Source organism: Chiloscyllium plagiosum, chromosome 11 (genome assembly GCF_004010195.1).
Source record: "Chiloscyllium plagiosum isolate BGI_BamShark_2017 chromosome 11, ASM401019v2, whole genome shotgun sequence".
Classification (NCBI taxonomy): domain Eukaryota; kingdom Metazoa; phylum Chordata; class Chondrichthyes; order Orectolobiformes; family Hemiscylliidae; genus Chiloscyllium; species Chiloscyllium plagiosum.
This window is the reverse complement of record NC_057720.1, coordinates 52,122,830-52,136,670: the sequence shown is the minus strand read 5'-3', so window position 1 is coordinate 52,136,670 and position 13,841 is coordinate 52,122,830. Positions and strand designations below refer to the sequence as shown.

Genomic DNA, 13,841 nt, shown 5'->3' with positions numbered 1-13,841 from the left:
AAAGATGCCTTGCTGCAGTTGTTTAGTGGAGAAAGTGAGGACTGCAGATGCTGGAGATCAGAGCTGAAAATGTGTTGCTGAAAATGTGTTCCTGAAGGGCTAATGCCCGAAACGTCGATTCTCCTGTTCCTTGGATGCTGCCTGACCTGCTGCGCTTTTCCAGCAACACATTTTCAGCTCTGCAGTTGTTTAGTGCCTTAATGAGACCTCATCTTGAATGTTCTGTAGTTTTCACTCCCTTACCTAATTTTATCCTTTTTGTTATCATGGAGGGAATCCAATGGAAGTTCACTGGATTTATCCATGGGGTGGCAAGATTGGATTGTTTTACAAAAAGAGATTGAAGTAACTTTGATCTGCATTTTCTAGAGTTTTGAAGAACAAGAGTAACCTCATTGCAACTTATTAAATTTTTTCAGTGAGTGGCAAGGTGGACGTAGATAAGATACATCCCCAAGTGGTCAGTCCAAAAACAGTGGACTTTGATCTCAGGACATAGGGTAGATCATTTAAGACTGAGATCTTTACAGTTCTCTCCATTATTGAGGATGCTTAAGACAGAAATGAATAGATTTCTGGAGACTAATGACAAAGGAATATGGAGGCAATGAAGGCAAATAATGAGGTAGATAGTCATTTGTACAGCACGGAAATAGACCCTTCGGAACAACCCATCCATGCCAACCAGATATTCTAAAATAATCTAATCCCTTTTGCCTGCATTTGGTCCATATCCAGCTAAACCCTTCCTATTCATGTAACCATCCAGACACCTTTTAAATGTTGTATCAGCCGCTGCCATTTCCTCTGGCAGCTTCTTTTATACACACACACACATCCCCTGCATGAAAAGTTGTCTCTTAGGGCCATTTTGTAACTTTCCCCCTCACCTTAAATCTACGCCCTCTAGCTGTGGACTCTCACATCCCAGGGAAAAGACCTTGTTTATTTACTCTATCCATACCTCATAAACCTCTACAAGGTCACCCCCAGCCTCTTCATCCTCTCCCTAAACTCAAACCATTCAACTCCAGCAACATCCTGGTCAATCTTTTCTGCACCCTTTCAAATTTCACAACATCGTTCCTATAGCAGGGAAACCCAAATTGAACACAATGTTCCAAAAACAACCTAACCAATGTCCTGTACAGCTGCAACATGACATCCCAATTCCTATAAAGGCAAGTGTAGCAAATGCCTTCCTCACTAGCCTTTCTGCCTGTAACTCCACCCCTCTTCATTCAGCAACAGTCCCCAGGCACCTACCATTAGGTGTATAAGTCCTGCCTTACCAATATGGAATACCTCACAATTATCTAAATTAAACTTCAGAATCAGTCATGATACAATTAAATGGCAAAGCAAATCTGACGAGTTAAATGGTTTTCTTCTGCTTCTATGCTCGTAATTGGTAATTCAGTGATCCAGTGCAAATTTTAGATCTATCAAAGTAAAAATGCACCAGCTAAGAGCAGAGTAACCTAAGTGTGATCACATTCCTTTTCACTGAAATCTCCAATACCTTTCTGGAATAATTTTCATGCCAAATTAATTATGCAAAATGCAAATACCACTTATAAGACTGAAAGTCTTTAAGTTTGAATATTTACAATAACCTTCCAAACAAAACAAGTATTGATGATGAAAGATGCAGTGATCTAAGATCAAAATTTTCAATTATAATGCATTTTAAGCCAACTAACTTCTTTTTGATTAGACCAAATGTCTATCGATTTGTCTTAAGTTATCAGGCTATGTACCAATCAGCCATCCGTCTTCTAAACTCCAGTGGAAACAAGCCTATCCTATCTATTCTTCTATTAACTTCCTCAGAATCAGCTTCATTATATTTGCATCCTTCCTTAAATAAGGAGATCAAAACTATATACAGTCTTCAAGATATGGTCTGAAGCTATGGGCAATCAGGCTGTAGAATGGGTGTTCACTGTCTCAAACTCAAGTCCAAGAAGTTCAACAATGTTCTGTTGCCATGCTTCTAGCTGAACATGTGATTTATTTGGCACAGTTAAAAGCAAGGTCTCACCTCAGTGCTCATCTTCCTTACTGTCAGTTATGATGTTACACAAATACAGAGTTGAACCAGCATCAACCTCTCAGGCACCTCCGTCTTTGGTATCAGACAGTCAAAACCAGTGCCAAGTGAAATTAGTTTGAGGGTCTCTGCAGCTTTATCCAAGCTCCCTGAGGGGTGCTCAAGAATAGGGAGTGTGTCTTCGGTCCTATGGGGCCCATGCTTCTCAAATAACGCAGCACTTCATGTGTTTACTGAGGCACACACATGCACATTAGAAAAAGAAATTAAATTAAATACACATACATTAAAAGAATAAAACCAAGGATTAGATTTGGTTAGGCAAATATCTTTTCTGTTCAACCAGGACATGTAGTAAATAGGCATACACACTCAAAATAAAGCACAAAGAAACCAGGTTTGAAGCTTCTCAGTGAAGTGGAAGCCATAATGATCTTAGAATCAAAATTGCATTTGGACTTTCAAAAAAAAACTTCAACTTGTCCACATTGTTTATGCTCATGGAATAAAAGGGACAGTGGCAGCCAGGTACAAGATCGGCGGAATGACAGGAAATTGAGTAGTGCTGAACATCATCTTTTGGACCAGAGGAAAGCATACTTTGATGCTTTCTAGAAGTTAGCGCAAGGACCATTACCTTTATTGATTTATTGTAGTCAATACTGAAGTCACAGATCACACCTCTGCCAGATCTGTGCAAGAGTAGTTTAGTCAATCCCACTCTCTGGCCATTTCTCTATTATCTTGCAATTTAAACTGCCAGACACCCAACTATTACATCAGTCTGTGTGCTTTCAAATTCTGTGAATATCCTCCTCGTATTGCCATATTTCCATAATTGAATTTGCACCCTAGACACCAAAGTCCAAGTGATTAATACAGATCAACAAAGACCATGGTCCTCACACCAACATGTGGGAAACACCAAAATACATTCTCCTTCAGTCCAAAGCAAATGTTCAACTCTACTCAGCTTCCACTCACTCAGCAAATTTTGTATCGTGCTGCCACTGTTCTTTTTATTCCATGGACTTGAACAATGCTGACAAGTCCAAATCTTTTGAAAGCCCATATGCAAAACATCAACCATATTACCTATCAACTTGTTCTACTGTCACATCAAAATGTCAATCAGATTAATTAAACATAATTTGCTCATATGAGCCCAGTTGATGGGATGATAAACATATATACTATATTATCATTCAAGAATTTCAATCTGAAAGTATTGGTAATATTGATTTTCGTTCAGTTTTGTGAGTGACTTTTTTTTAAAAAAAGAGGCTATAAAGTAATTTGGAACAGTGAATTAAAAACATTATTCCCAAGAAAGCATCTGATCCAAGTTAAATACCTTACTTAGAAAACTGTGGAATTAACTACTGAATATTTACAAAGTTCAGTCACAGAAAGACAGACAGACAGAAATCAGAATCAGGCTCATGTTCAAAGGAACAGGTTCATAGCAGCCAAAAGACAGGGTAGTTAGTACAAGCATCCAGAGTGAGAATTTATTTGGTAGAAATCTCCAAGTTGTGAGAATTTTCAAGACGACTCCAGATTATAGAACTAAAAGAAACCCAAACTGATAGGACTGGAAAGAAGCTTCTAGTCCATAAAAACTAGAAACCATTAATTCAGCAAGAAATCTTAAAATTAAAACAAAAGTGATATTTTACCAGGATTAAATATCTATGAAGGATATTGTTGGGAAAAAGTTTGAATCGGTTTTGCTGTTCAGACCGTTCCATAGTTTTTTTTTCCCTCTGTAATAAACTTGTGCCTTCTGTTAAAAGAATACTGGCAGTCTTGTGAGTATATTTAGTGACTAGCTACTATGATAAGCAAGCTGTAAAAAATAAATCTGATTATCTATCAAGTTGGGTTTCACATTGGGAACACAACCCTTAGAGAAACTCAAAGCTCATGGAGGGATCAACCCATCTCTCCTTTACAGCTTCTTTTTCAGTTGGCATAGTGATCACTGGAGGATTGTTTGTCCTCTAAAAATTTTCAGAGCAAGCACATGGGTTTTCTGTACACTAAGTTTCCAACTGCTTTGGCTTCTGAGATTGACTTCTTCAGGACATATTTTTTTATCAACCTTGATCTGTTGGAGACTGCTAAATTAATAGATTCTGGATAAGTATAGAAGGATTGGAATACTACTAATGTAACAGCTCTATACAGCCCTGGTTAAACCACACTTGGAAAAATTGTGTTCAGTTCTGGTTGCCTCATTATAGAAAGGATGTGGAAACTTTAGAGAGCGTACAGAGGAGATTTGTCAGGATACTGCCTGGACTGAAAGGCATATCTTATGAAGAAAGGTTGAAGGAGCTGAGCTTTTCTTAGTGGAGTGAAGAAGTATGAGAAGGTGACTTGATAGAGGTGGACATGATGATGAGAGGCATAGATAGAGTGAATAGTCAAGAGACTTTTTCCCAGAGTAGAAATGGCTATCACAAGGGGGCATAATTTGAAGAAGACCAGAGGAAGGTTTAGGGGAGTTTTGAGGTCAATTGGTTTTACAGAGTTGTGGGTGCGGGGAATGCACTGCCAGTGGTGATGGTAGAGTCAGATACATTAAGAACATTTAAGAAACTCTTGGATAGGCACATGAAAGACAGTAAAATGAAGGGTATGTAGGTTAGTTCGATCTTACAGTAGGATAAAAGGTCAGCACTCCAAGGGCCAAAGGGCTAGTACTTTGCTGTACTCTGTTCTACATAACACCCCTATTTAAAAAAAGGGAGGCAATAAACAGGTTGATAGGCCGATTAGCCGAATAGGTATTATTGACAAAACGTTGGAATCAATTAAGCAAGTAATAGCAGTGTATTTGGAAAATCATAAACTACTCAAGCAGAGCTTGGCTTCATGAAAAGAAAATCATGTCTGACTAGCATTACAGTTTTTCAAGGAAGTCTCAACCAGCGTTGAAAGGGGAGAACCAGTAGATGTGTGGTGTTGGGACTACTAAAAGGTGTTTCACAAGGTACCTTACAAAAGGTAAAGTTAAGAGGCCATAGGGTTCGGCATGAAACAGCAAGTGGGCATAAGAGGTTCTTTTGTAGGTTAGCAACCTTTAACCAGTGGGAGTCCATAGGAATCAGTGTTGGGACTTCAACTCTTTCCAACGTATATGAAATACTTGGAGGAAGGAAGCAGATGTACTGTAACTAAATTTGCAGATGACAAAAATAGGTGGAAAGGCAAGTTGCAAGATGGGTACAAATAGTTTAGAGGGGTTGATTGATTAAGTGAACAAAAAGATGGCAGTTGGAGTGTAATGTGGGAAAGTGAAAAGTTATTCATTTTGGAACTGAAAACAAAACTGCAGAAAGCTACAACACAAGGCAACCGGGGATTCTTGTGCACAGAACATAGAGCAAGAACAGTCGCACAAGATAATTACAAAGGTTAATGGAATGCTGGCCCTTATTTGAAGGGGCAGGGAAGTTTTGTAACTGTCCAAACTGCCAGTGAGACAATATCTGGAACACAAACTAGTTTTGTTCCCTTATTTAAGGAAAGATATCACTTCATTTGAGGCAGTTCAGAGAATGCTGATTAGGATGGTATGAACTGTCCATAAGCCAAGGCTAAACAGGTTAGGATTCAGAAGAGTTGATTCTGTTGAAACATAGAGGATTCTTAAAGGGTTTGACATGATAAATGTTGGGAGGATGTCTCCCTTCAGGGGAATGTCTAGGTCCAGATGGCATAGTCTCAGAATAAAATGGGAATTTCTTCTCTCAGAGGGTTAAGTATCTTTGAAACACCTTTCTACAGAGACCTGTGGAGGCCAGAGTCCTTGTCTATATTTAAGCCTGAGATACATAGATTTTTGATCAGGGAGAGGAATGAAGAGTTTTGAGGAAAGGGCAGGAAAGTGGATTGAAGAATGTGAAATCAGCCATGATCCCATTGAATGGTGGAGCGGGATAGAACGGGGTACTTGTGTTCCGATTTCTTAAAAACTTATGGTCTTACAGCACCTTTTGTTCCGACTAAACCTGCGCATACTGCCTGGCCTTCTGGATGGCTTTGTCTTTCTGTGAACTGGACTTGTATTACGAGGCAACAGCAATTTTTTCTTCTTTCTTCTACCCATGTTTTGAATGTGCACGGAACTGCTCATCTCCAGAACTACTCAAAGGCTCTAAACCGCCATGAAAAAGTGCATCTGTCAACACCTGAGCACCACTGTCAACAATTCTGAAACTTTATCACATTGCCCTTATCTAATATTTATCAAACATTGTTCTTTGATTCATCCACATTTGTCCAAGCAGCTATTGTATCCTAACTATTTCTGGAAGCTTTTCTATCATTCAGGTTAAACTGATTGGTTAGCAATTACTGGGTTCATCCTTAAAAAACAGTTTAAACATCTGTAATCCAATAGTCCTACCATCCAAGGAGGATGAAAACATTATTGCTAGATGTAGTTTGCTCGCTGAGCTGGAAGGTTCGTTTTCAGATGTTTCTTCACCATAGTAGGTAACATCATCAGCGAGCCTTTGGACGAAGCATTGGTGGCATGGTGGGTTTGTATTTACATGCTTAGGTTTCCTTGGGTTGATGATATAATTCCCTGTAGCAGTGTCATTCCCTGTGGTGGCATCATTTCCTGTTCTTTTTCTCAGGGGGTGGTAAATGGGATCCATTACCACCCGCCCTCCCCCAAGAAAAACAGGAAATGACATCACCACAGAAAATGACATCACCAATTCAAGGAAATCTAAACACACAAAGAAAAAGCAGGCCATGCCACTAGTACTTCATTCGGTGGCTCACCGATGATATTACCTCGTATGGTGATGAAACGTCTGAAAATGAACCTTCCAGCTCAGCGAGCAAACCTACATCCAGAACCTCAACCTGAGCTACAATTCTTCTTAAAAGCATGGTGCTATTACTTCTTCAATTTCTATCTTCACTTCTCTCAGCATTCTTTGGTGCACCCCAACCAGTCTTGGTGGCTTACCAAAGTAATATAGCCAGCCAGATATATCAGAAATATACACATAGACAAAGAAGAAACCATGGTCTCATTCGATGTAACGGCACTGTTCACCTCTATCGACAAAACCCTAGCCAGAGAAACAATAGCCAACCTGCTGGACACACAGAACAGACAACAGGATGGTGAACCTATCAACAAAGACGGCATACTCAAACTACTGGAACCGTGCCTCACAACACACTTCACATTCAACAACCAAATATACGAACAAATCAACGGCACACCCACGGGCTCACCCATCTCTGGACTCATAGCAGAAGTGGTAATGCAAAGATTAGAACAAACAGTCTTACTGCAAATTCAACCCAAACTCTGGGTCAGATATGTGGATGACACTTTTCTAATCATTAAAAACACAGAAACAGAGAACACACACCGGATCATCAACGCCACACTCTCAGGAATCCGATTCACTAAAGAGGAAGAAAAGGACAACCAACTCCCATTCCTAGAATTGATGGTACAGAGAACACCGAACGGAGAATTCACCACAAAGGTATACAGGAAAGCCACACACACAGACCAAGTCCTGAACTACGAAAGCAACCACCTCAAACATTTGTGATGTTGGAACAAGATTGAATTGGCAAACATTACCTTATGTAGCTCACTTTAAAACCCCAGTGTACAAAATCCCATGCAAGGACTGCACAAAACACTACATAGGACAAACAGGAAGACAGCTAACGATCCATATCCATGAACACCAACTAGCCACAAAACTACACGACCAGCTATCCTTAGTAGCCACACACGCAGATGACAAGCAACATGAATTCAATGGGGACAACACTACTATTATAGACAAGCCAAACAGAGAACAGCCAGGGAATTCCTAGAGGCGTGGCACTCATCCACAGATTCAATCAATAAGCACATCAACCTGGACCCAATATACCGACCACTGCAACGGACAGCTGGAACTGACAACCGGAAGCGGCAGATTCAAACTACTACAAATGCCGGAGGAAAGATCACAGAAGCGCTTCACAGGAGGCTCCCAAGCACTGAGGATGTCACCTATACAGGGGATGAAACATCTGCAACACAAATTCCCAGCTCGACGAACAGAACCACAACAATGAGCACCCGAGCTACAAATCTTCTCACAAACATTGAATCTTACTTAGCTTCCCTAAATGCCTTGATCCAGGATGTTTCAGGAGTAAGATGTCCCCCCCTTTTCTGAACAGCACTTTCTCAAGTCTCTTGCCACACCTGCAGCTCACCCACCTTATCTACCAGGCTGTGTGTGTTTGCATCTAGATTAGATCCGGGCCCAACAAGTCCACACCGACCCTCCGAAGAGCAACCTACCCTGACCCATTCCCCTACATTCACCCCTGACTAAGCACCTAACACTACAGGCAATTTAGCATAGCCAATTCACCTAACCTGTACATCTTTGGACTGTGGGAGGAAACCGGAGCACCCAGAGGAAACCCACGCAGACATGGGGAAAATGTGCAAACTCCACACAGACAGTTGCCCGAGGCAGGAACTGAACCCAGGTCCCTGGCGCTGAGGCAGCAGTGCTAACCACTGAGCCACCGTGCTGCCCTCTATGTATTGCAAAACTCAATTACATCTTAGTGCTTTCTCTAAACCTTACTCCAGAAAATGTATTTCCCTTGCTCCAGCAACAGATCTCATCTAATCCTTTGTGCGCTTAATTTCTCTTCTCTAATGCTACATCCTGGTCCCTATCCAAGTGCTTAGTTTAAATTCTCTCCCACAGCACTAACAAACCACTCCACAAGAACACTGACCCTGTCTTTGTTAACATGCAAATTGATTATGGCTTGTTCAAGTTCCACCTTGTCCAGAACCAGTCACAATACTCCAGGACTATAAGCCTATCCTCAAGCACCAACTTTCCAGCCACACATTCACCAGTTTTATCATCCTATTTTGCTATTTCTAGCATGGGGCACAAGCAGCCAATGTCAAATTACAAGTCATAAAATTCCAAACTCATATTGCATGTTTCTCCAAGTCAAGAACATTTTGTACTTAAAGTGAACATATTTAATAACTATAATCTAATCAACTTAACTTCCTTTCATATATTTATGGTTTAAAAACCAGAAATCAACTCAATTCAAAACAATTGCACGCTTTCAACTATATCTGATGCAATCTAATATTTAGTGCAGTTCTGGTACGTTAAGAACCACTGTAATTTAAACCAATGGCTGCCATTATTGAAATCATAACACAAACCAATATATTCAGCAAGCTGAAAATGCTCCAATAACAGCACCATTTCAAAAACATGCACACACAACTACAGTGAAGGAAAACAATTTTTCCCCTCAACAATATCGAACCTCTCAGATGCACAAATATACTGTAAATCGAAGCATTATATACTGTACTTAGAGAATATTCTTATTACACTTCTAAAAATGATTGACAAACAGAAACCTGTGATACATACACAGCTGAATTGGTAGTAAAGTCACAATCAATAAGCTATAAATTTTGGTATACACTATAGTGATTTTATACCTCAATATCTTACAGCTGACATAAAATGTCTTGCAAAAGGAAAATTCAAATTAAAAATTAGACAGTGATACATCAACTTAGTAGTTTGGCATTCCCATAATTTAAATAATGCAAAAATTGCCATTAGCTTCTAAATTAAAGCAAATTGCAATTTAAGTTGACAAAATAATAATACACGTTCAAGGTTTGCATCAGGATTTGTAGCTCGCGAGCCAGTTGTCATAATTGTGGGTATGTGCACCGAGCTGGGAAGTTGATTTGCAGACATTTCGTCCTCTGTCTAGCTGACATCTTCAATGCTTTGAAGCCTCCTGTAAAGTGATGTTGTGTTGTGTCTTCTGGAATTTATTTGGTTCCGTTCCTGCTACTTTCGGTTGCTCATTGTAGTGGCCAGTATATTGAGTCTAGGTCTATGTGCTTGTTGATGGAGTCCGTGGATGAGCGCCATGCTTCTAGAAATTCTCTGGCTGTCCTCTGATTGGCTTGTCCTCTGATGGTTGTTATCGCAGTCGAATTTGTGGTCCATATCATGTGTATATGGCTGCTAGGGACAGCTGGTCGTGGCATTTAATGGAGAGCTGGTGTTCGTGGATGCAGGTTGCTAGGTGTCTGCCTGTTTGTCCTATATAATGTTTGGATGGCACTCATCCACGGACTCCATCAACAAGCACATAGATCGAGACCCAATATACCAGCTACTACAGTGAACAACCTGAGCCAGCAACCGGAACCAAATAAATTCCAGAAGTTGAAGTACAGAAGCACTTCACAGAAGGCTCTAAAGCACTGAAGATGTCACCTAGACAGGGGACAAAACACCTGCAAATCAACTTCATAGCTCGACAAACATACCCACAACTATGATTAATACACGTGCCAGTATCAAAAACGTAAAAAACAACTGAAATCAACTGAAACTGAACTATGTAATGTAGAAAATGTGCCATTCGCCTTCCTTAATTTCCCTAGAAATACCTCCATGGCTGCTCGAAAGCCTGTATGATTAGATTCCCTACAGTGCGGAAACAGGCCCTCCAGCCCAACAAGTCCACACCGACCCTCCGAAGAGTAACCCACCCAAATCCATTCACCAACTCCCCTACTAACGCACTTATCACTATGGGCAATTTAGCATGGCCATGTCACCTGACCCACACATCTTTGGACTGTGGGAGGAAACTGGAGCACCCAGAGGAAACCCATGCAGACACAGGGAGAATGTGCAAACTCCACACAGACAGTCGCCAGAGGTTGGAACCGAACCCGGGTCCCTGGTGCTGCGAGGCAGCAGTGCTAACCACTGAGCCACTGTGCCGTATGAAACATCTTACAACTTCAGCCAAAACAGTAAAAATGATTGCCTTGATTACTATCAGATAGCCTGTAAATATAAATCAAGCCTACAACTAACAACAGGAGGAAGAGACATACCAATTATCAAATTATTTACCAACCAGATGATGGCACTATATTAATATTCAGAAAAAGAATCCGGAGATAGAGAAAAATAGAATTTACAAATCTGGTTGGGCTGTTCATAGAAGTAGCTCGAAAGGGATGCTGCCATAAAATTAATACAAATTGTACTAAGTTATAAAAGTAGCATAATTTCGGTAATGATTACTTCCACTACTTCATTTCAATCCTATGCAACTCTAAGAATGTAGACTGCTCCCTTTAATGGAAAGCACATCATAAGAGGTATCAGAGATTAAAGAAAGAACAGTGTGCAACAGATTTTAAAAAAAAACATCACCACTGACACCTGCTGGTGTTTTTGCAGTTGAAGCAACCATATTGTTTTTTTGCTTTGAAACAAACCTAAGATCAATTTAGAATGATTTTATACATACTCTAAAAACCAAGTTCAACTGTCTTCCCTTCCATAACCACTCTCCCTTAGCTTCCCTCACCCATTTTCTTAATTCTTCATCCACTACATTCCTATTCCATTTTTTCTTGCAATTAATTCTGTTTTTTCCCAATTTTATGACCTTCCCCTTTTTATGTTCTTCTCCCCATGTCTGGCTGCCATCCTCTGATCCTTCATTGTCTCCTCCTGCTCCACCCTCAGCTCCCCTCATTCTAAAATATTAAATGAGAATACCTTGACAATTCTCAACCTACACCAAGGGAAAACTGGAAAATCCAAAGTATGAATTGCTGTTACACTATGAAGCCTTGGTCTTTCTTAAGTAAACAAGGGAGACGTTAGAAGCTTTTGTATAATGATGGGCAAAGACCCTGTGCTCCCTTGAGTGTCAGTGAGGGAAATTGCAGCAAAATGTTTAATTACTTCGATGTACAGTAGCTCCTTGCGTGCTACTTCAAATAATTGTCTCTGTAAAGAGGTAAGTGTACATCCAGGCAAATCAGTCCTCATACAGTGTCAGGATAGAATGCTTATAGATACTAACACTTTATATTTGTACTATCCAGATTAAGGCAGAAGTAAACACACAGTTACCAGAAATCAGGGAAAAGTGAAATTTAAGCCCAAATTCACCCCTCTTTCTTTCATCCAATCTCAGTCAAGGACAGTATTACTCCAAACATCCCAGTTCACTTGTATTTTAACTTGTTCTATCCATTTTACACAGTCCTTGTCTATACGTTTCTTTAAAACTTATCCTTCTAAAGATCCTTTTCTACCTGTTCCAGCACAGACTGATATTTTTTCACAAGTTCAAAACATTATTTAAATAATAAACAAGTTAATATTTATACATTGGAATCTACATTTAAAGCTCATGCATCAATTGTATTCTAAAACATGTGATAGGAAGTAGCATTATTCTATGACAAAGGTTAAACAACATACTTTCAAAAAAAAAACAATTCAGCATTAGAAAGGAGTAGATATATAAATTGGTGAATAATACAGCTTTAAGTCTCTTTTCTTAGCATAAGTTTGACAAGCCACACACTTGTGTTTTTTTAAAAGAATAAAAGGTGGATTGATTACAAATCCTATTGCAATATCTTTAATGTTTAGAATGGCGTTTTGGCAAGAAAATAAATTACTGTTTCTCTCTATTTTGAGATAGAAATGCATTCAAAGTTTTCTTTAAAATAATTTTATTAATAATAGTTAGTCACTTTAATATTGTTCAAAAGAATCCTAGGGTCAAGCAATTTCAGGTTAGCCCTTAGACTTGTTCACAATCATATCTTCTGGTGCTTTCATGATACTCCCCACATCAGATGCGCCAGAGTGACCCAACAGAGAAGGAAACTCTCAGATATAGAAAAAGGGTCAAAAATAAAACTGCCTTTTAAGAAAAACACTGAATATAAATATGCTGATCAAATATTCCTAAAACTGAAGAGTTTTAAGAAAATATATATTATTCTCTTTATTTTTATCATTTATCTATTTCCTTACCTTGACCACTGATTGCATTTGTATCACCTACATTTTCTGGTTTGCTAGTCAAGGCATTCACCATAACCTTCAACCTCTCCCTAAGGTTTGACACTTGACTGCTATGATTCTGCCGAGAGAAAAAGAAACACAATGTTAGCAAAAGCTATTTAAGACTATCAGCAATTAACTGACATGAATCATTAATTTTTGGAAGCTGTTTAAGGAATTCATGAAGTGTCGTGATAAAAACGTGCACTTTGAAGCAGAATACAATACTTTGGAATCTCACCTACACAGGTAAATTGGGCTATTATAGGATACCTAATCTCAGGGTGACCCTGATGTCAAATCAATATTCAGCATATTCTTCTTCTTGGACCTTGAAAACTCTGAAAAGTACTGCAGAGGCTTTTTATATAGAAACTATCAAACCCATGACGACCACCATCTGGAAGGACAAGAGAAGCAGACTTATGAAAATACCACCACCTGAAAAAGGTCCTCACCAATGTGGCTTAGAAATGAATCACGGTTCCTTCACTGTTGCTCAGTTAAAATCTTGGAACTCCTTCCCTAACATCATTTTGGATCTATCTACACCAAATGAACTACAGTAATTTAAGAAGGCAGCTCATCACCACCTTCTTTCGGGCTACATAGCTAGCAAGGCCCACATTCCTTTAATGACTATTTTTAAAAGTGGTAAAAGAAACAAAGGCATCGGAAGTTATAAAAAATGAACACATCTGGGTGGGGAAATCCAAAAATCCGGGAAGATCCCAGAAAAACTTGTGTGCAGGATCTTCAACATTATTTTAATCACATTTCCCACCAAATAGCCAGCCAAACTGAAACAGCAGCAAGGACAGACCACAATT

At 39.4% G+C, this 13,841-nt stretch overlaps 1 protein-coding gene across 1 annotated transcript in view; it reads right to left on the bottom strand.

The window, feature by feature from the left end:
* The window catches only part of efcab14 (EF-hand calcium binding domain 14), a 96,649-nt gene that overhangs the window by 23,151 nt on the left and 59,657 nt on the right, over positions 1-13,841 (bottom strand). Inside the window, exon 8 of the mRNA XM_043699330.1 lies at positions 12,982-13,090. Within this exon, the coding sequence (XP_043555265.1) occupies positions 12,982-13,090 (109 nt within the window). The remainder of the gene's footprint in view (positions 1-12,981; positions 13,091-13,841) is intronic.